We start from the raw sequence: 21,199 nt of genomic DNA, 5'->3' as shown, positions 1-21,199 counted from the left end.
CTTTCATACATGTCACTCTTGATTCATTGCATATCCTGGTACACCGCCGGAGGCATTCACATAGAGTCATATTTTGTTCTAAGTATTGAGTTGTAATTGCTGAGTTGTAAGAAAATAAAAGTGTGATGATCATCATTTTTAGAGCATTGTCCCAAGTGAGGAAAGGATGATGGAGACTATGATTCCCCCACAAGTCGGGATGAGACTCCGGACGAAAAAAAAGAGGCCATAAAAAAAGGCCCAAATAAAAAAATGAATGAGAGAAAAAGAGAGAAGGGACAATGCTACTATCTTTTTACCACACTTGTGCTTCAAAGTAGCACCATGATCTTCATGATAAAGAGTCTCCTATGATATCACTTTCATATACTAGTGGGAATTTTTCATTATAGAACTTGGCTTGTATATTCCAATGATGGGCTTCCTCAAAATGCCCTAGGTCTTCGTTAGCAACCGAGTTGGATGCACACCCACTTAGTTTCTTTTGTTGAGCTTTCATATACTTATAGCTCTAGTGCATCCGTTGCATGGCAATCCCTACTCACTCACATTGATATCTATTGATGGGCATCTCCATAGCCCGTTGATACGCCTAGTTGATGTGAGACTATCTTCTCCTTTTTGTCTTCTCCACAACCACCATTCTACTCCACATATAGTGCTATGTCCATGGCTCATGCTCATGTATTGCGTGAAGATTGAAAAAGTTTGAGAACGTCAAAAGTATGAAATAATTGCTTGGCTTGTCATCAGGGTTGTGCATGATTTAAATATTTTGTGTGGTGAAGATAGAGCATAGCCAGACTATATGATTTCGTAGGGATCACTTTCTTTGGCCATGTTATTTTGAGAAGACATAATTGCTTAGTTAGTATGCTTGAAGTATTATTATTTTTATGTCAATATTAAAATTTTGTCTTGAATCTTTCGGATCTGAATATTCATACCACAATTAAAAAGAATTACATTCAAATTATGCCAAGTAGCATTCCACATCAAAAATTCTGTTTTTATCATTTACCTACTCGAGGACGAGCAGGAATTAAGCATGAGGATGCTTGATACGTCTCCAACGTATCTATAATTTTTGATTGTTCCATGCTATATTATATTCTGTTTTGGACATTATTGGGCTTTATTATACACTTTTATATTATTTTTGGGACTAACCTATTAACCAGAGGCCCAGCCCAAAATTGCTGTTTTTTGCCTATTTCAGAGTTTCGCAGAAAAAGAATATCAAACGGAGTCCAAACGTAATGAAACCTTCGGGGACATGATTTTCGGAACGAACATGATCCAGAGGACTTGGACCCTACGTCAAGACATCAACCAGGAGGGCACGAGGTAGGGGGGAGCGCCTACCCCCCAGGGCGCGCCCTCCACCCTCATGGGCCCCCTGTTGCTCCACCGACGTACTCCTTCCTCCTATATATACCTACTTATCCCCAAACTACCAGATACAGAGCCAAAAACCTAATTCCACCACCGCAACCTTCTGTACCCGTGAGATCCCATCTTGGGGCCTGTTCCAGAGCTCCGACGGAGGGGGCATCGATCACGGAGGGCTTCTACATCAACACCATAGCCTCTCCGATGATGTGTGAGTAGTTTACCTCAGACCTTCGGGTCCATAGTTATTAGCTAGATGGCTTCTTCTCTCTTTTTGTATCTCAATACAATGTTCTCCCCCTCTCTCATGGAGATCTATTCGATGTAATCTTCTTTTGCGGTGTGTTTGTTGAGACCGATGAATTGTGGGTTTATGATCAAGTTTATCTATAACAATATTTGAATCTTCTCTGAATTCTTTTATGTATGATTGGTTATCTTTGCAAGTCTCTTCGAATTATCAGTTTGGTTTGGCCTACTAGATTGATCTTTCTTGCAATGGGAGAAGTGCTTAGCTTTGGGTTCAATCTTGCGGTGTCCTTTCCCAGTGACAGTACGTAGGGGCAGCAAGGCACGTATTGTATTGTTGCCATCGAGGATAACAAGATGGGGTTTATATCATATTGCATGAGTTTATCCCTCTACATCATGTCATCTTGCTTAAAGCGTTACTCTGTTCTTATGAACTTAATACTCTAGATGCATGCTGGATAGCGGTCGATGTGTGGAGTAATAGTAGTAGATGCAGGCAGGAGTCGGTCTACTTGTCTCGGACATGATGCCTATATACATGATCATACCTAGATATTCTCATAACTATGCTCAATTCTGTCAATTGCTCAACAGTAATTTGTTCACCCACCGTAATACTTATGCTCTTGAGAGAAGCCACTAGTGAAACCTATGGCCCCGGGGTCTATTTTCCATCATATTAATCTTCCAACACTTAGCTATTTTTATTGCCTTTTATTTTACTTTGCATCTTTATCATAAAAATACCAAAAATATTATCTTATCATATCTATCAGATCTCACTCTCGTAAGTGACCGTGTAGGGATTGACAACCCCTTATCACGTTGGTTGCGAGGATTTATTTGTTTGTGTAGGTGCGAGGGACTCGTGCGTGGCCTCCTACTGGATTGATACCTTGGTTCTCAAAAACTGAGGGAAATACTTACGCTACTTTGCTGCATCACACTTTCCTCTTCAAGGGAAAACCAACGCAGTGCTCAAGAGGTAGCAAGCAGCCACGTAAAACTTGCAACAACAAAGTAGAGGACGTCTAACTTGTTTTTGCAGGGCTTGCTGTGATGTGATATGGTCAAGATGTGATGATATATAAATTGTTGTATGAGATGATCATGTTTTGAGTTATCGGCAACTGGCAGGAGCCTTATGGTTGTCGCTTTATTGTATGAAATGCAATCGCCATGTAATTGCTTTACTTTATCACTAAGCGGTAGCGATAGTCATAGAAGCAATAGTTGGCGAGACAACAACAATGCTTCTATGGAGATCAAGGTGTCAAGCCGGTGACGATGGTGATCATGACGGTGCTTTGGAGATGGAGATCAAAGGCACAAGATGATGATGGCCATATCATATCACTTATATTGATTGCATGTGATGTTTATCCTTTATGCATCTTATTTTGCTTAGTTCGGCGGTAGCATTATAAGATGATCTCTCACTAAATTTCAAGGTATAAGTGTTCTCCCTGAGTATGCATCATTGCGACAGTTCGCCGTGCCGATACACCACGTGATGATCGGGTGTGATAAGCTCTACATTCACATACAACGGGTGCAAGCCAGTTTTGCACACGCAGAATACTCGGGTTAAACTTGACGAGCCTAGCATATGCAGATATGGCCTCGGAACACTGAGACCGGAAGGTCGAGCGTGAATCATATAGTAGATATGATCAACATAGTGATGTTCACCATTGAAAACTACTCCATCTCACGTGATGATCAGACATGGTTTAGTTGATTTGGATCACGTGATCACTTAGATGATTAGAGAGATGTCTATCTAAGTGGGAGTTCTTAAGTAATATGATTAATTGTACTTTAATTTATCATGAACTTAGTCCTGGTAGTATTAGCATATCTATGTTGTAGATCAATAGCTCGCGATGTAGCTCCCCGTTTATTTTTTATATGTTCCTAGAGAAATATAAGTTGAAAGATGATAGTAGCAATGATGCAGACTTGGTCAGTGATCTGAGGATTTTCCTCATTGCTGCACAGAAAAATTATGTCCTTGATGCACCGCTAGGTGACAGAACTATTGCATGAGCAGATGCAGACGTTATGAACGTTTTGACAAGCTCGGTATGATGACTACTTGATTGTTTAGTGCACCATGTTTTACGGCTTAGAACTGGGACTTCAAAAATGTTTTGAACGCCACGGAGCATATAAGATGTTCCAAGTGTTGAAATTGGTATTTCATACTCATGTCCGTGTCAAGAGGTATGAGACCTCTGACAGTACTTTGCCTACAAGATGAAGGAGAATAGCTCAACCAGTGAGCATGTGCTCAGATTGTCTGGGTACTACAGTTGCTTGAATCAAGTGGGAGTTAATCTTCCAGATAAGATAGTGGCAGGGGGCACCAGCTGCAAGACGCGAATAGTCGCAAACCCCACTCCCCATTGTATTTATCTCTCAGTTGAGGTATGCCTCATTTTCATCATCCTGTCGCTCTGGCAAACCGAAGACAACCAAGGGCAGTAGTCGGTAGTTGCTCTATCGAGACACATTGGCCATCGTCTAGCGAGTAGCCGACAATGGTCTCTGTGAAGATTCTCCTAGTGCAGTGAGTCGGCGATCCTAATCTGCATTACGACAAGAGAAACTCGAATCTCGTCCTCGCCTACCTTTCATTGTTTGGACGCCTGGATTATGTGTTTGTTGCTTCATGTGGGCGACTCAAAGTTGGACTCATACCCTAATATGAATATATATTTTGGAATAGTAAGTTAGGGTTTTGGTTGCAATTTTGTCGGTACCATCTACATGTTTTCTTAATTGAGGGTTTGTGGCTTATTTTCCGACATTTTTATATCTTTTTCTGATAAGGCCGCGTAAGGAGTTGATCCCCATAGAAACTAATAGTGGGAAATTCGAAGGATTTGCCTAAAAAGACATACGACGTGTTTGGTTCGGTTAGTTTGGCGCGCTTACTGATACCTGCGCTTTCGGAAACCATAGACTGCATTTGTTTTGCGTACTGCGTCTTCGCTAACCGTGTTTCCTGATACGCCGCTTCGCTGAGTTGAAAACAGCCGAACATCAGCTGATTAGGAAACCGGGCCCAACCGCACTAACCAAACAAAGCACGCGTCTGGTAAACAGAGATCGGAAGCAGAGCTTCCCGAAACCAAAGCCCATTACGTTACCTGGCCGTGAACCAAATGCGTCGATAAATTGATGACAAAAATAGCCAGTTTATGGATGTGAACTTGACACATGATCGCCTCTTTGGTTTGAGGTCTTCATGAAACTCAACCTAAACTTCTAACAATCCATAATTATAAACCGGTCATTAGGGTATTCATAGAAGACGCATTCACGTTTGAGAGCGTTCGTTTCGAGTCAAGCCAAATGGCCCTCCTGAATTGGCAGCATGAGCACCTTCCCGGCGACAAACAACTCCTGCTAGAGCGGTGGAGGAGGAGGAGCTAGTACCGTGGCATGTGTAGGCGATGACGCCGAGCCTTTCTTCTTCGCTCGCTTCCTAAGAAACGAGCTTTCGCTCACAGGCATAACGGCATTGGCGCACGGGAGAGAGAGAAAGGAGAGATCGGGAGAGGAGCCTTTTTCAAGAAAATAAAATCAAACGCTTCCCGCGCAAATATGTCCCGCCACGAGCCCCTGTTGCTGACATGGGGGCAGTCGAAGCGCCGCCCCACCTATGTGACGGTAGCCGAAGCGACACCCCGATGGAACCCTGGTTAAAAGGACCTAGAAATACATTCCTTAATAATAGAACCGATTTGACAACTTTGGAAAAAAAGAATCATGACCTTGGATGCCTTTTACTCAACCTTTTCCCCCTTTTGAAAGATTTACTCGGCAGTTTTCGGTCGGAGAGAGGATGGCTCGCTCTCCCCCTCCCCCTCCCCGCCCCTCCCCTCCCCCTCGGGTGAAGCGACGAGACCGCCATTAAAGCCAACTCCACCTCCCACCCACCCACGCATCTCGCCGAGTCCTCTCCACCCCAGATCCCCATCTGAGAATCCGCATGGCTGGAGCGCGTCGACGCGGCGTGCGGGTTCGTCGGCTTATGCCGGCGGCGCGGGTAGCGGAGCCACGGGCACTTCCATCCCCCGCAGTGGCTCAGCTGCCCGAGATCGATCCGCACTCACCGGAGGCCCGCCGCGAGATGCGTCGGGTGGTGCGGGAGCGCTTCCCCGACCGCGACGAGTGGGGGAGATTCACATGCACATCCTCCGCCACGCGAACTTCGTCGAGCGCGCGCGCTTCATCGGCGACGACGGCTGCGAGGATGTGGAGCTGCTGTTTTGGGCGATCCAAGAGGCGGAGTCACCGGATCCACGGCAGGCCGCCCGCTGGGAGAACTTCAGGACGGCGAATCCTTCGAGGCTCAACATCAGGCCACCATCGTGGGAGGGGATCGCCAACATCCCCCCGGAGTTCATCCCGCCGGGGACCGTTTGGCCCCCACGCCACCAGTAGATCGGCTGCCCCGACTGGTTCAGACACAGCGACGACCCATCGATCCCCCGCCTTGGCCTGGTGAGTTAGGTTTGCATCTCCGTGCTAATTTGATTCTTAAGGCTCGTTTGCGGGATTTTCGTTTGCGCCGTCGAGGGATACAAGTTTGTGATGCTCAGATTTCTCGGTCGCCTGTCCAGGATTTGGTGTTAGAATCGAGGGTTCTCCCTCCTGATGCTAGTAATAGTAAGGATTGCGTTGCTGCTTCTGCAGCTGGTGAGACCTCGTCGGAGGTGGTCTCCGGCGAGGGGCTTGGCCTTAGTTTAAAATCCACCCAAAAAGCTGAGGCGGCGTCGCCCTGTCATGCCCCTCCTCTGAATCCAGGTGTCCCTGGCCCCACACTCAATTTACGTGTGGTTGGTGAGAAAGCGGCAAGGGCGAGGGGAATACGTAAAGCTGATTCCCTAGATAATGTGGAGGAGAACTTCGGCCAGCTCTGGCTCATCCCCCCCCCCCCTCGCCGCCGCCACCCTAGAAACCCTACCCTGCAGCCACAAGTTCCACCGAAAACCGGATTCCTTTGCTGGATCCGGAGAGATTTGGTTGAGAAAAACTCCTTCTTGGCTGCGGATTGCTTCCCTGCGTCCCGTCGACCATTTGACCCACCTCCAAAACAAATCAAAGTGGTTCGCGAAGGGATTGGCCCTGGTTCAATTTCTTTCGCAGAAGCTGTCAAGCGAGGGGTGAAGATGGCCGACCGCCGTGCAGGAGGGAGCAGCAATCCCTCTGCTGGTCAGTCCAAAGGAGCGGGACAGAAACCCACTTCCTTTGCTGGGCGGAAACCAACTGCGCCTGCCGCAAAGGAACCTGTCCCTGCCCCCAAGCCCACCAGATCTACAGCCTTCACTGCTGGTTCCGCTCAGGTACAATCATCCCAATCTGTCGAGGTTGGAGTGGAACAAGTCCTTGATCCTAGGTATAAGGACATTATCTGTTTTAATTGTGGTGGACCTGGGCATTACGTGGGGAATTGCGTGAAGCCGAAAGCCTGCTTTATTTGTCAGCAGAATCACAATGTGAATAACTGTGCAGCGTGGTCTAAGATTCAACCTACTGCTGCCTTTTTTGGTAGTGGAGCTCAAGGTCTTGGTTTCTACCATGTAGATGTTCCTGTTGCAAATGAGTCGAAATAGCTAAACTTCCAGAACTGTGCGGTGGTTAACATCCTGAAAGGAGAAGTGGACTGTGCTAAGCTGATGGAACTGTTATCTGCTACCTTTTGCAAAACTAAACACTGGCCTTGGCAAATCAGAGGTCTCTTCAGTAAGACATTTTTAGTTAGATTTCCTCCTTGGAAGAAAGTGGAAGACCTAATTGAATTACCTGGGTTCTCCCTGCCGCAAGATGTGAATGTGACACTAACTGAATGGAAAGGGGGTTGTGAGCCTTTTGGAGAGTTGATTGAAGCCTGGGTGCTGATTGAGGGGATTCCCCCAAAGTGGTGTACCTGGAAGGTGTTTGCCCAAGTTGCTTCACTGTTTGGAGTGCTTACAGATGTGGACTGGAATGGTATGTTCAGAACTCTTTTTGAGAACGTCAGAATCAAAATAGCCTGCAGAGACCCAACCAAAATTCCTTTTGAGAGATTGATTGAGATGAAGAAAAAACTGTTCCTACTTGGCTTTACTGTGGAAGGTTTTGAGCAAGCAGGAGGTGTTGACTCTGTCATTGATTTGGATGAGGATGAAGATGGTAATGAGGAAGGTGGGGGTGCTGAGAAAGAACAGACTGGAAAAGAGAATGGAGCTCAGGAGGAGCATGCTTCTGAAGGATCAGGTGAGGATGATCAGGCAATTGATGAATTAGACAAAGCTAATTTTACAACTAAACAGGTATCTTCAAACAAGTCTGGTAGTCAAAGGGGGGTGGTTACACCTATGGGGTATGGGAATGATGCTGATCAGGAGGAGTTCATCATGAAATGTGCTTTGGCTGCTGTTGATTTTGATGATGCATCATCTGATGGGCACAAGTCTGGCTTTGCTGGTGACCTCAAAGAACAGAACCACATGTCTGGTGAGGAGGAAAGGAAGGATGGAAAAATGATGATACCAGAAAATTCTCTACTTGGGGAAAATGCTGCTTACATAACTCTTGAGAAGAATATTGGTAGTATGGAATACTGTGAGGATCTGTTAAGATCAGTTGATGTTTCTGACTCTGAAAATGAGGATTCAAAGGAAGAAGAGTTGGGGGTTCTCCCTCTTGAGGCTGTCCAAATCCTACAGAGTGAGTCTTGGAAGAGATCCCTGTTGGAATCACTTAACCAAACCAAAAAAAATGATGAGAATATCCATGAGAAGAAGCCTAAATGGGGTCCTGTGCTAGCTAAAAGGCCTGCTACTAGGGGGCATGGCTATGTGAACATCATGGAGAAAGCTGCTGCATATAAAATGAAGAAGAACTTGGAGATTCCACAAACATTCAAAGGTAAATCCTTTTCTACTATGGATAAATCTATTCTTGCTAATCAAATAAGTCAAATGAATTTGATAATTGGGGGGGTGGTAATCAAAAATCTCTGACCATTGATGATATGATAGCTGTGGAGAAAGAGAGGTGTTTGGTGTTCGCCAATAATAATCCTGAAATTGTGCTCCCTGATAATCTTGATTTTGACTCTAATGATTTAGCTAGTACACCTAATGGTGTCCTTCCCTTGGAGCCAGTTGGCACTTCTGATGCTACTAGGGGGACACCTGTTGTGCTAACTAAAGCTAGGCCTTGTGGCTTATCCCACCCTTTCAAAATTAATTAGTTATGATAGGTCTAATTTGGAACATTAGAGGACTAGGGCAACATGGGAAGATACAGTGCCTTTGTGATACTATTGCTAAATCTGATCCTGATTTTATTGGTTTTCAAGAAACTAAGAAGGAGCATATTTCTGAGGGTTTCCTCAAAGCTATTGATAGATTTGATAATTTCATATGGCATTTTTTGCCAGCTGATAATACTGCTGGGGGGATCCTTGTGGGTTTTAAGAAAATAATTTTTGAGGTGGTTGGTTTTATTAATCAAAAAATTTCCATCATTGCTACTGTTAAAAATAAAACTGATGGTTTTGTCTGGCAAATGGTGCTAGTCTATGGGTCTGCTTATGCTGAACTCAAGATCGATTTTATAGCTGAGTTGCATGATACTCTATCAAATGCTTCTTATCCTATCATGATTTGTGGTGATTTCAACTTGATTATGAATGATAAAGAAAAAAGTAGTGGTTTAGTTAATCAACAGACTGCATTTTTGTTTAATGACTGGATCAACATATGGGCCTTGATGGAGATTTCTATCTCTAACAGGATATTCACATGGTCTAATAACCAGACTTCCCCTGTGTTTGCTGTATTAGATAGAGTGTTCATTTCTGTGAACTAGGATGCTCATTTTCCTTTTTCCACCCTGTCAGCCCTTCCCAGGGTGGGGAGCGATCATACTCCCTTAGTCACTGATACTGGTGCTAGAACTCCATCCAACCCCAAACCTTTTAGGTTTGAAAAATGGTGGCTCTCCCAGCCAGGCTTTCATCAAATGGTCGTAGATGCCTGGAACTCTGTGTCTTCATCCAAATCCTCAACTGATAACTGGATGCTTAAGACTAGAGTTCTCAGGAAGAAAACTAAAGGATGGAGTATTAATAGAGAGGCAGCATTGAAGAAAAAAAAAGAGGGCACTCCTTTTGGAGTTTGACAAACTTGATGTCATGTCAGAAACCCAACAACTGTCTATGTCTGACTATGACAGGATGAAGGAGATTAAAAAAGAACTGGATGAAGTGTGGAAGAAAGAGGAGACTGCTCTTTGGCAGAGATCTAGGGACAGAAAAATCTTAGAGGGGGATAGAAATAATGCTTATTTTCAAGCCCTTGCTAACCACAGACATAGGAAGAACCATCTTTCTGAACTGAACAGTCCTAATGGTGTGGTCAATTCAACCCAGGAGATGCTTGAGGTTGCCACTTCTTTTTACAAAGATTTGTTTGCTTTTGAACCTAAACATGACATCCATTTGGATGCTGACTTTTGGGCTGAGGATGAATTAGTTAACGATGATGAGAGAGAACATCTAGAGAGACCTTTTACTGAAGAGGAAATTAAACAAGCTATGATGAGCTCTTATGCTAGTGGAGCCCCTGGCCCTGATGGCCTTTCCTTTTTATTTTATCAAACATTTTGGGATCTGATTAAAAATGACTTTATGTGGATGGTTAGAGACTTTGAGAGTGGTAGACTTGATATATATAAGTTGAATCATGCCATCATTACTCTTATTCCAAAAATACCTATGGCCAGAGATATGAAGAACTTTAGGCCTATCAGCCTTAGTAACTGTGCTGTTAAAATTTTCTTTAAAGCTATGACTACTAGGGTTTCCCCCTTATGTGACAAGCTTATCTCATCCAACCAAACTGCGTTCATTAAGGGCAGATTCATTCTGGAGAGTGTGGTTATGGCCCATGAGGTCATTCATGAAATTCATAGATCAGGGTCTGCTGGCCTGATTCTTAAACTTGACTATGAGAAAGCGTATGATAGAGTCAGTTGGGACTTCCTGAAAGAAATGGTTCTTTCTGGAGGCTTTGGTAGTAAGTGGGTGAATTGGGTGATGTCTACTATCCACCAAGGGACTTTTCAGGTTAGAATCAATGACTCTAATGGTCCCCAGTTCTCTGGGGGAAAAGGATTGAAACAGGGTGATCCTCACTTACCCCTCCTATTCAATCTAGTAGCTGATGTCTTTTCTAAAATGCTCCATAAAGCTGCCAATAGTGGTTTGATTTGTGGATTGCTACCCCACGCCTTCCCAGGTGGGGTGATCAGCTTGCAATATCCTGATGATACCATCCTATTCCTGGATAACTCTTTAGAGTATGCCAAGAACTTGAAGTGGATTTTATCCTGCTTTGAAAATTTATCTGGTTTGAAAATTAATTTCCATAAAAGTGATCTTCATGCTATTAATATCTCTGATAAATTATCTAAGGATTTTGCCCAGGTTTTCTGTTGCCAGCTTGGGGATTTCCCCTTTAAATATTTAGGTGTCCCCCTTCACTTTAAAAAACTTAGAAGGGAGGACCTCCAACCCATTATTGACAGAATTATCAAAAACATTTTTGGATGGTTGGGGAGATTTCTCTCATATAGAGGGAAACTGATTCTGCTTACCACTTGCATTGCTAGCATTCCTGCTTACCTGATGTCTATTATGAAATTTCCCAAATGGGTTATTGATATGATTACATCCCAAATGTCACACTTCTTTTGGGGGAATATGGGTGATAATCATAAATACCATCTTGCTAATTGGGGGTTGATTTCCAGAAGGAAAGAGTTTGGGGGTATGGGGGTCCCAAATCTTAGAGAATTCAACATGGCCCTTCTAGCCTCATGGGGGAAAAGATTTTATGATGACAGGGATAGTGACTGGAAGAAGATGTTAAACTACAAGTATAACACTTCCAGCCCTAATTTCTTTAATACTAGGGTAACCCTGGGGTCCCCATTTATGAAAAGTTTGTCATGGGCTCTTGCAGCCTCTAGAAATTTCTATAGATGGATTCCTGGAGATGGTAAGAGTATTGCCTTCTGGCATGACACCTGGGTTGGGGACTGTTCTCTTAAAACTTCATTTTGGGACTTGTTTACTATCTGTCAACAACAAGACTCTACTCTTGCACAGGTTTGGGTGGATGGGGAACTGCACTTAACTTTTAGAAGGTGTGTGATGGAAAGCACTCTAAAAAGATGGGAGGAGCTCATCAAGGTGGTCGAGCCAGTGTGCCTGTCTGATTCCCCAGACTAGCCAGTTTGGTTGCTAGAATCATCTAACAAATATTCTGTCAAATCATTTTATAAAATGATTAACTTTGGTGGGATAGTTTCTGCTATCAAAGATGATATTTGGAAAATTAGAGTTCCACCCAATATTCATGTTTTTCTCTGGTTGATCTACTACAATAAGAGCTTAACTAGGGATAATTTGGCCAAGCGCAGACATGTGAATGACATGTCGTGTGTCTTCTGTAGTGAACCTGAAACCATCCAGCATCTATTTTTTGATTGCATTGTTGCCAGACATGCTTGGGAGGTGGTAGCTGATAGCTTTAATATTTCTGCACCTGAATCTTTTGAACTGCTGTCTTCTTTCTGGAAGAGGAGAAAATACTGTGAAGCTTTAAATATTGTCACTGCTGCTACCTTGTGGAGCTTATGGCGATTTCGAAATGACTTTGTTTTCCAGGGGAGAAGATGACGAAGTATACGATGTGTTTTGGACCTGTTGGGGGCAATGATCAGGAAGTGGAAAATCTTATGTTCAGAGGCTCAGGGTGCGCTTCTTCTCCATTGCTTAAGACTTTTGGATCATCGAAGAAAGGAATTGCTTAGGATCGCGTGGCGGTGATGCTGCTACCAGGGGCGCCGCTGGGTGATGCTCTCTAGTTTGCTATTTTAGCTTATTTGTGTCGACTGGCATGTCTGTCACCTGGTTATGTACCCTAGCTGGACCTTCTTGAAACTTGTAATAGGGCAGCTCAGTCTTTGTTTCTTCTATCTGTGGCAGCTACTCTCCGGTTGCCGCCGAGCGTTGTTAAATAGTCTTATGTTGGTTGCCGTTTTGCCTTGCCTTAATAAAGTCGGGGCGGGGAAACCCCTTTTCATTCAAAAAAAAAAGTTTTCGGTCGGCGCTGTGCACCTGTGGGCGCGAGGTCGGCGTGGATGTCTATCCATCTATGGTCCGCTGGCCAGGTGGCGGCCCGATCGGAAACGGACGGGCCAGATGGAGCCCGGCCATCCGCTCCCCCACCACGTGCACCCCCCCTTCCCATCCCACCACTCGCCCCCAAGTTGCAACGCCCACACCCCGCCCCCATCCCCATCCCCACCGGCCACCGCTTCCCCCCCTCACTCCCTCCCCGGCGACGGCGACGAGCACCGCGGACCCTCGCCCTCCCTCCCTCCGCCGGAGCGGCGATCAGCCGGCTTCCTTAGGTACCGCGCCCCCGATCCATCCATCCACCCACCCACCCCGCCCGCCGCCTTCTTCCCCGTCGCGGATTTCGCCGCGGCCGCGCTCAAATCTGGGCGGGGCACCGTCGGTAGAAGCGCCGGTTAGGGAGGACGCGCCGGTGAAGCGTCCTCGTGCCGCCGGCTTCGGTCCCCGATGATCGCGTAGGGGTCGGTTTTGCTCGGTCGGGGCGGAGGACGGGTGGGTTCCAGTTACAGACCACCGGTTGTAGATACTCCGATGAACCCCCTCGGTTCCTCCTTAGCTTTAGCGCACATGGTGCCCGCGGATCTGCAACATCCGCGTATCGATTTTCGGCCCAGGTGTGAGGAAATGGGGTGTTGCTTTCCTGGGGCAGAACAGAGGCAGGTGTGTCAGCTATGGGCAGTATGTCAATTGCTGCTAGCTCTGATCAATTTGTGGGTGTTCTCGGTAGTGTTCTGGCGTTACGGTGCCGTTAGTTAGTACCCCTGAAGCGGACGAAACGATCTAAATAAGGCAAGGTTGCGTAGTTAACCGGGTGTCTGGATGCCGACTCTAAATCGGATTCAGATTCGGATGCCGACTCTAAATCGGATTAAGATTCAGACGCCGAGAAGTGTGTTGTTTGTTTCCATTTCTTTGGTTTTGGTATTAATGTCATAGGATTTATAACCAGCACTTCTGTTTTGCACCCGTGGTCGAAACAACTGATCGTATTTTCATGATGTTTGTGCAGGCTTGTGGGGTTTCTTGTTGCAAATGAAGGTGGAAGATTGCTGCCACTCATCTCCAGGGTATACTTTATAGATCACACATGGAGACGGTTGATGCTGTTGATGGATACAAGTTTGCTGACGAGTCTACGAGCGATGTCCGTGTTTGCTTTACAAGGACCGGCGGGCGCGGCGAGCAGCCAGAACGGTTTCCCTGCCACTCGTCCGTCCTCTCCGCCAGGAGCAAGTATTTCGCGGACTTGCTGGGTCAAAGCGATGCTCGTTCTGGTGGTAGCAATAACAACTGCATTCAAGTCCAGTGCCCGAGGGCTGAGTATGACCATTATGTCAAGTTGTTGAAGTTTATGTATCTTTCGAGAGAATCGATTGAGGACGCAATCACCTCCGTTAAGTCGGCTCTTGGCGTTCTTCGAGCAGCGATCTCTCTCAAATCCGAGTTCGTCGCCGAAACCTGCATCGGGTATCTTGAATCTGCTTCCTGGGACGAAAAGGAGGAGGAAGAGATTTTACAGTTTGCTCAGACCCTGGCCCCAGAAGCTGCTGCACCTTTGTTAGCCCGTTTGCAAGCTCCCAGTGCGAACGCTGTCAAGACTGTTTTCATCTCCGCTGTGCGCTTCGCTACGTCCATGGAGACTTCAGCTGCTCCTTTATTCGATGACCTCAAGACTGCTGCTCAAGAGCAGATTGACTTCATGCTCCATGATGGTGATGACCCTGCAATTGTTATGATGGATGAAGATGTTAGGTCTGTCCTGAGGGAAGGTTTGACAAAGCTGTTCTCAACACTTAGGACTGGACTGGATCTCTTGGCCTCAGAGTTTGATAAATTGCCTGAACAAGCAGAGCAAAGGATTGTGCGCAGCTTAGTTGACATTGACTGGATAACCACCGTCTTGTCAAAGATTGAGCTGATGAACGAGTTTGTTTCTGGCTGGTTAGAAATCTCAGACCATGTTGTCTCGGTGGTTCAGGACGAGAAGTATAGCTCAGGTCTGTGGACTGTGAAGACGAAGCTTATAGAAGTGACTGGAAAGGCCTTGGATGCTGTTGGCTATGGCTCTGTGATTCTCCCGTCAACATCCAGAACGCATCTTGTGAAGACATGGCTCCCGTACATCCGGACGACAAAGCGCTTCCTTGATGCCAAGGCGAAAGACGAGGCATTTCCTCAGATGGACGCGGGCTTGTGCCAGAACATCGAGAGCGCAATTGTTTCATTGATTTTAGCATTGCCTTCAGGTGACCAGTCGGATATCCTGTCGGACTGGATGCAGAAAGCAGACAAGTTCAGATACCCTGACCTCACCGAGGCGTTTGAGATGTGGTGTTACCGCAGCAAAACAGCAATCAGGCGGCTGAATGGGGCGACAGATAAGGGTTGCAACCCTATCAGCTTGTAAGGCTTGCCATTGTTTTAATTGTAGACTGTAAGAGTGATACTAGCCGGTTATACCAACCAAATTCTCATTGTTGGATGTTGTTGTTGTGGATGTTGTAAAACCATCACCCATGTTCTATACAGTTCAGTTCTTCTGCAGTATGTTCTTGTTGCAAATTACCGGTTTATCTATTAATTATACTCGTGCAGAGATATCTGAGCATCCTCGGTGTCGAAAAGCCTATAATTATTGTTTTAGTGATACTCATGTTGATTTTTTTTCTTTCTTATTACATTGTAAACCAGGTTAAGAGTTCCTGGACCGATTGATTCCCAGTTCCAACCAGGTCTGGTATACCTTTTGTTCCTGAGGACCTTTTAAGCATGGATCCTGAAGGACTTTGTTCTCTGGCATGCTTTCTTGGTTCCATGGCCAAAAACTTCCTCTAAGAAAAAGCTGATAGGGAAAAAAAAAATCCCTGCCGAATAAAATAATCAAAATGCTTATCAGGCTTTATGGTGTTCACCATGTGCCTACCAATTTCCTTTTCCTTTCCTATATTCTTTGGTTATCAAGTTTGTGCTTTGCAATATGTGTTAAGAGGCCGGGAAAGTCGTTCTTTAGCATTCTTGTACAGCTTAATGGAGGTGGACCATGCATCAGATGGGTTTGGAAATTTAGTTGCTAGAGATCATTGTCTTCACTAAACCGCTCGATTCGAAAACAACACTAAATTACGGGCCACTGCATCCTAACCCAGCTACTACTCATGCATCATTAGCCCACTTGACCTCCTACTCAATCAAACAAAACCCATTTGGGGTTTGGCAACTTCTGTGAAAGCAGGGCATTCATTTAGTTGTCCCATTGCAGCACAGGAATCTTCTCAGCCTTTCTTTTAGCCATAACCTGCAACTGATTGAGGCAATCATGAGGCCAATCTTGCGCTAATCATATCCTAACATCATTCCCAGCACTTGGTTAAGTACGCATAGTAGGTTCGGTTACGAGCTTAATTCGTCGAAAGCCGCTTTGTTTTACGATTGTGATTATGATTATGATTAGCAGGGGAGGGGCAGGAAATGATTGCTAGCAAGGCAATTGGCCATCCAGCTTAATCCTGCCAATCTCCTGATGTGTTAGGGCTAGCTGAAAAAGCAAAGCTTTCCTCGTAGTGGAACGTAAAGCGGATGATTAACAAGGGTTTTTCCGTGCTAATAATCAATCTCTCTCTCTCTTTTTTTTATCGATGGCTTTTTTTCGCCCGTGCGTCGTGAGATTTTAAGAAATTTGCAAGCTGCTCCATTTGGGACTGGGAACCAAATCCAAGGCCCCCTTTTCTCTTCAGTTACATACAAGCGGTTGGTTTGATTCCTGGCATGATTAGCTGACGTGCAAACAGTGGATGAAGTGCACTAATGCGGGGTGCCAACCTAAAAAGAAGAGTATCTATGTAGGATGTAGCTCAATGGGCTGGATAATTATTCATGCTGTGCTAGTGGAGTTGAACATTTGAGCTAATCTATTGTAATCTAGTGTGCGTGTGTGTGTGATTGATGGGCAGGGAAGGTCGGCATGTGACATGCAGATTCAGAGGAGGCTGCTCAGGAACACACTAGCATTATATTGCACATTCGCAGTGACAGTATACATATGGTATGTATTTACAGCTATATATACTCTCATAGTACATGGTATATTATATGTATATATGCTACTGCTATACTAATTCTACTGTAATACTCCCTCCGTCCCAAAATAAGCGACTCAACTTTGCACTAACTTTGGTAGCCTCCAATTTAAGGTTCTGCGGCATCTTGTAGCCGTTCGTGTTCGTCGATCAAAACTAAATTTACGGTGCTTGGATCCCTATGCAATGGCCATGCCGCGGTCGGCGTTGGAGCTCTGGACCTGAAACCTGAAGCTGGTGACGGGAAGAGCACTCTCCTCCTTCTCCTTCTCGGCGGTGATGGCCTCGGAGAAGCTCCACAGCCTGGAGGCCTCCTCGGCGCTGGACGCCAACCTCGACGGCGCCGCCTCGTTGCAGTCGGCGAAGTACCTCCCCGACACCCCCGCCACCGCCGGGTGCACCGCCGCGTAGCACGTCGTCGCCGCCGCCTGGGACATACACACGAGGGTCAGGATTCCGGCGTAGAAACTGTTGATCGGCTGAAGATCCTGAAGTGAAATGAGAGTGACTGACCTGGGGGACCGTCTTGAGGAGCTTGGACGCCAGGAAGAACACCGTGTCTGCAGTGGCCAAGTTGTTCCAGGGTACAATAAGATCACCATTTGCCATTGTACGTTTATTTGTTGACTCCTCGAGTCGGAAAACTCCGTCGTCGATGCGGTGTGAGGCTGACACGTGGCACCTGGGCCCACGTGCCAGCCTCACATCGACACCCGACGGTGTTTTTCGACTTCGGATTATTTTCGCGAAACAAGAGGGGAGGAGGAGGAGGACGGCGACGAGGACGTACTGGTGACGAGGCCGGCGCGGTCGCGGATGAGGCGGGTGCGGACGATGCCGGGGTGGACGCAGTTGGCGGTGACGTCGGCGCCCATCTCCCTGAGCCGGCCGGCGAGGGCCGTGGTGTGGAGCACGTTGGCGAGCTTGGACAGCGCGTAGGCCCGCGTCGGATCGTACGGCCTGCAGAGGGCCATCAAGTTTCCGGCAGAGGACTCACGTGAATCTCGAAGCACCATAGATACATACATAGTACGGCGGTGATTAATACGAAGGTAATTAAATGACGTACGTGGCCTTGCGGGTGACGCGGTGGAGGTAGGCGAGGGGCCCGTCGTCGCCGGCGTCGGCGGCGAACCAGGCGTGCACGGTGGAGGAGACGTTCACGACGCGGCCCTGCACGCCGGTGGCCCTGGCCGTGTCCGCCATGGCGGGCAGAAGCAGCTCCGTGAGCAGGAAGTGGCCCAGGTAGTTGGTGGCGAAGGTCATCTCCACGCCGTCCTCCGACACCGCGAACCGCTCCGCGTACTGCCCCGCGTTGTTTCTGCACGCACATGCGTAGAGCCGATCGGTCAGTTTTCGTCACGGCGATCGCCGGCGGCGGAGACGACGGTGAATGGATGAGGATCGGGGACGGACGTACATGAGGAGGTTGAGGGGGAGGCGGAGGGCGAGGAAGCGGTGGACGAAGCGGCGGACGGAGGCGAGGGAGGAGAGGTCGAGCGGGAGCACCACGACGCGGCCGCCGCCGGAGCCGGCGTCCCCGAGGTCGGCGAGGATGCGGGCGCGGGTCTCCTCGGCCGCCTTGAGGTTGCGCGCCGGGAGCACGAGCCTGGCGCCGCGCCGGGCCAGCACGCGGGCCGTCTCGGCGCCGATGCCCGAGGTCGCGCCGGTGACGATGGCGGTGATGTGGCTCAGGTCGCCGGCGGGCAGGGTGGCCTCGTCCGCGGTGGTGCGCGAGCCGTAGCCGCTCGGGCCCGCCGAGCCGGCCAGGTACCTCAGCGAGCTCAGCATGGCGCTCATGGAGGGAGGAGGCAGAGAGGGGGAGAGAGATGGGTGGAGAGTGGTGTGGTGAGAGAGGTGGACGGGGGTATAAATAGCCGGCCGGAGAGACGATGAAGATGAAGCTCCTCTGTCGAGTGCACACGCGCGCGCGCACGGACGCACGGTGCGTCGCTGAGTTGCACTAGGTGCTCTGGACAGCGACATGCACTGCAGACTGCACGTACCAACGATCGATTTCTCCGTTGTTCAATAAATTTGGTAGCTACTCCCTCCGTTTCATAATATAAGAGCGTTTTTGACATTGTACTGATGTTAAAAACGCAAAAATACAAAAATGAACATGGGTGCGCGCGCACCCACATGAATAGTAAATTCATTAAAAATACTACGAAAAATAAAAAAATTCTGAAATTTTGAGGTATGGAATTTAGTCGATCATTCTATTCATGTGTGAAGTTTCATGATGTCTTGATATCCATGGTATTCTTAGTGAAGAAAATACAAATGCGACCATACTATTCATTAAACAGTGGTTTTTAATATAGCTTCGATTTTGTCATTTTTGCCCAGATTACCCCGGATATTATTTCTTCGTAAAACTTCATATGCGAGTATACCGGTTGACTATGTATATTACAAAAATAAGTTCAGATTTTTTTATTTTTTCTATCATTTTTAAAAATTTACTATTCATAAAGGGTGCGCGCGCACCATGTTCACCAAATCCGCGTCCTTAAAAACACTCTTATATTATCAGATGCCGATCGTCTTTGAAAATAAATTGACCCTCAAACTGTGAAGAGATTTTTAACAGGTTTCTACCGGTGTCCTCCCAGCCAATCAAAGTGTGCCATGTGCTCGTGTACACACGTTGCATACGAAGTACTCTACTGAATTCTACTGTTTCACGGGACCGTCCATTGTTTAGGAGCATGGATTTATTGCACTTAATCTATCTTGATAGTACCATAATGGAACGTATCCGTTTAACTATTGAGCCGATGGTCCAATTTACAACCCGTTTGCGGAGCCATGTTCATGACATTTAAATCTTCAAAACAAGGTCAAACTTGGGCATGTTTTGACTAAGTTTGAATTCAAATTTTGATATCAATAGTGAAACTTATATGAAATGTGAGATGATACAATAATGAAACCGGGGTGAACCAATAATTGAAACATCCAAAAGGGATGTAATAAACCATAATGAAACTTGTATCGAATCCGAGATGAAACATTGATGAATTGTTGAATGAAACAATAACGGAAACATGCAAATGAGAATGATCAAAAATAAAATGGAAACATGTAACATTGTGATGACATGAAAATGATATCGTATAGAAAATATGTGAAAAGAACACTTTTAGAGCCCTACCCAACCATGAAAGTTAATTAAACAAAATGATATGATAACTTATTTGAAGACTCTAAAAAACAGAAATAAAACCTGAATGAAACAATATTGAAATCCGGAATAAAAAAGTATTGAAAACATGTAATGAAATAAATAATGAAGCATGTAAATATATGATTAAACACACATGTGATAGTTTCATATAATTTTCAGTATGGTTTCGCAATTTAAATTCGAGAAAAATCAAACATGTTCAAAATTGATCTTGTTTTGAAAATTTAAATATTATGGTTACTAATACCCAAACGGTTTGTCAATCGGATATTTGGTTTAAAAGATATAATTGGTACAAACTATATAATGAAACTGAAAAGCGTCCGTGGACGAGATGTAATTCTTCTGTGGGCTGGATCAAAAGATGTCATGTACTATGTTTTAACTACAAACATATCCACTAGGCACTCTGTTATGGGGCCTCCTCGCTAACTGTCCCACACGTCAAAGTGAGAAGGTAGTATGATGTATATATGTGTCAGATAATGCATGGTATAGAAATTGATATTTCTTTTGTAATATGTGTAGGTGCACACATGGCATGCCTCGGTTGGCTAGTAGGACAACCGGTTCCGCTAGAAAATCCTCTCTTCCCTCAAACTGTACTTTAAGAAAGGGGTCGACTGATAGCAATCGTCTTAATTCAGAATTGTTTTGCCACTCGGCCAACATCACAAATTTACAAGGTTGGTCAATGTTGCGGCTGTACCATCAGTCCACCAAGGATCAAACATTTACGCCTTATTATCTCATCGTAGCTGTCGACACGCCAATAATACAAGATATTAATCAACTTTGAATCAGTTTAATTCATGTACAAAGAAGATATTAGTTGGGCCGGGGAGGGTGATAAGCAGAAATACCATATGGTCTCGTGACCCGATATTTGCAAGCCGTGCGGTCAGGGCAGGCTCGGGATCATGTCCTCCAAACGCATGAACACCGCCCTGCTGACTCACTGGCTCTAGCGAATTGCGAATGGGGACGGTGGCCTTTGGCTTGACATCATCCGGAATAAGTGTCTGCGCGGTCAACCGCTCGCAGCGGTCTGGCGGATCACAGTTCTGGCAGTCTATC

The 21,199-nt window shown here is 46.1% G+C and overlaps 3 protein-coding genes across 3 annotated transcripts; 2 read left to right on the top strand and 1 right to left on the bottom strand.

Moving 5' to 3' along the window:
- Positions 1 to 6,584: 6,584 nt before the first annotated feature.
- On the top strand, positions 6,585 to 12,699 carry LOC120969932 (uncharacterized). The gene is made up of 2 exons (XM_040397284.2): positions 6,585 to 8,568; positions 12,380 to 12,699. Exons 1-2 carry the CDS (start codon positions 7,335 to 7,337, stop codon positions 12,523 to 12,525), a joined length of 1,380 nt encoding a protein of 459 aa, XP_040253218.2. The 5' UTR covers positions 6,585 to 7,334; the 3' UTR covers positions 12,526 to 12,699.
- A 276-nt stretch (positions 12,700 to 12,975) lies between these two features.
- Positions 12,976 to 15,400, top strand: LOC109784864 (BTB/POZ domain-containing protein At3g05675). Its single transcript, XM_020343478.4, has 2 exons — positions 12,976 to 13,128; positions 13,863 to 15,400. The coding sequence occupies exon 2, from the start codon at positions 13,941 to 13,943 to the stop codon at positions 15,258 to 15,260; it is 1,320 nt and encodes a 439-aa protein (XP_020199067.1). The 5' UTR covers positions 12,976 to 13,128; positions 13,863 to 13,940; the 3' UTR covers positions 15,261 to 15,400.
- A 1,440-nt stretch (positions 15,401 to 16,840) lies between these two features.
- LOC109784856 (short-chain dehydrogenase TIC 32 B, chloroplastic) lies at positions 16,841 to 18,769 on the bottom strand. The gene is made up of 5 exons (XM_020343467.3): positions 18,350 to 18,769; positions 17,999 to 18,250; positions 17,720 to 17,889; positions 17,443 to 17,489; positions 16,841 to 17,357 (listed from the first exon to the last, which is right to left on the bottom strand). Exons 1-5 carry the CDS (start codon positions 18,727 to 18,729, stop codon positions 17,109 to 17,111), a joined length of 1,098 nt encoding a protein of 365 aa, XP_020199056.1. The 5' UTR covers positions 18,730 to 18,769; the 3' UTR covers positions 16,841 to 17,108.
- Between the last annotated feature and the right edge of the window lie 2,430 nt (positions 18,770 to 21,199).

Source organism: Aegilops tauschii, chromosome 7 (assembly GCF_002575655.3).
Source record: "Aegilops tauschii subsp. strangulata cultivar AL8/78 chromosome 7, Aet v6.0, whole genome shotgun sequence".
NCBI classification, from domain to species: Eukaryota; Viridiplantae; Streptophyta; class Magnoliopsida; order Poales; family Poaceae; genus Aegilops; species Aegilops tauschii.
The sequence above is the reverse complement of the archived record's forward strand: the minus strand, read 5'-3'. Positions and strand labels throughout refer to the sequence as shown.

Coding starts and splice junctions, on each gene's coding strand:
- LOC120969932 (XM_040397284.2), top strand. CDS start 7,335: ATGGAACTGTTATCTGCTACCTTTTGCAAAACTAAACACTGGCCTTGG. Junction 8,569..12,379: donor GATTCCACAAACATTCAAAG/GTAAATCCTTTT, acceptor TTTGTTTTCCAG/GGGAGAAGATGACGAAGTAT.
- LOC109784864 (XM_020343478.4), top strand. CDS start 13,941: ATGGAGACGGTTGATGCTGTTGATGGATACAAGTTTGCTGACGAGTCT.
- LOC109784856 (XM_020343467.3), bottom strand. CDS start 18,729: ATGAGCGCCATGCTGAGCTCGCTGAGGTACCTGGCCGGCTCGGCGGGC. Junction 18,251..18,349: donor CTCCCCCTCAACCTCCTCAT/GTACGTCCGTCC, acceptor ATGTGCGTGCAG/AAACAACGCGGGGCAGTACG. Junction 17,490..17,719: donor CCGCGCCGGCCTCGTCACCA/GTACGTCCTCGT, acceptor TGGCCACTGCAG/ACACGGTGTTCTTCCTGGCG.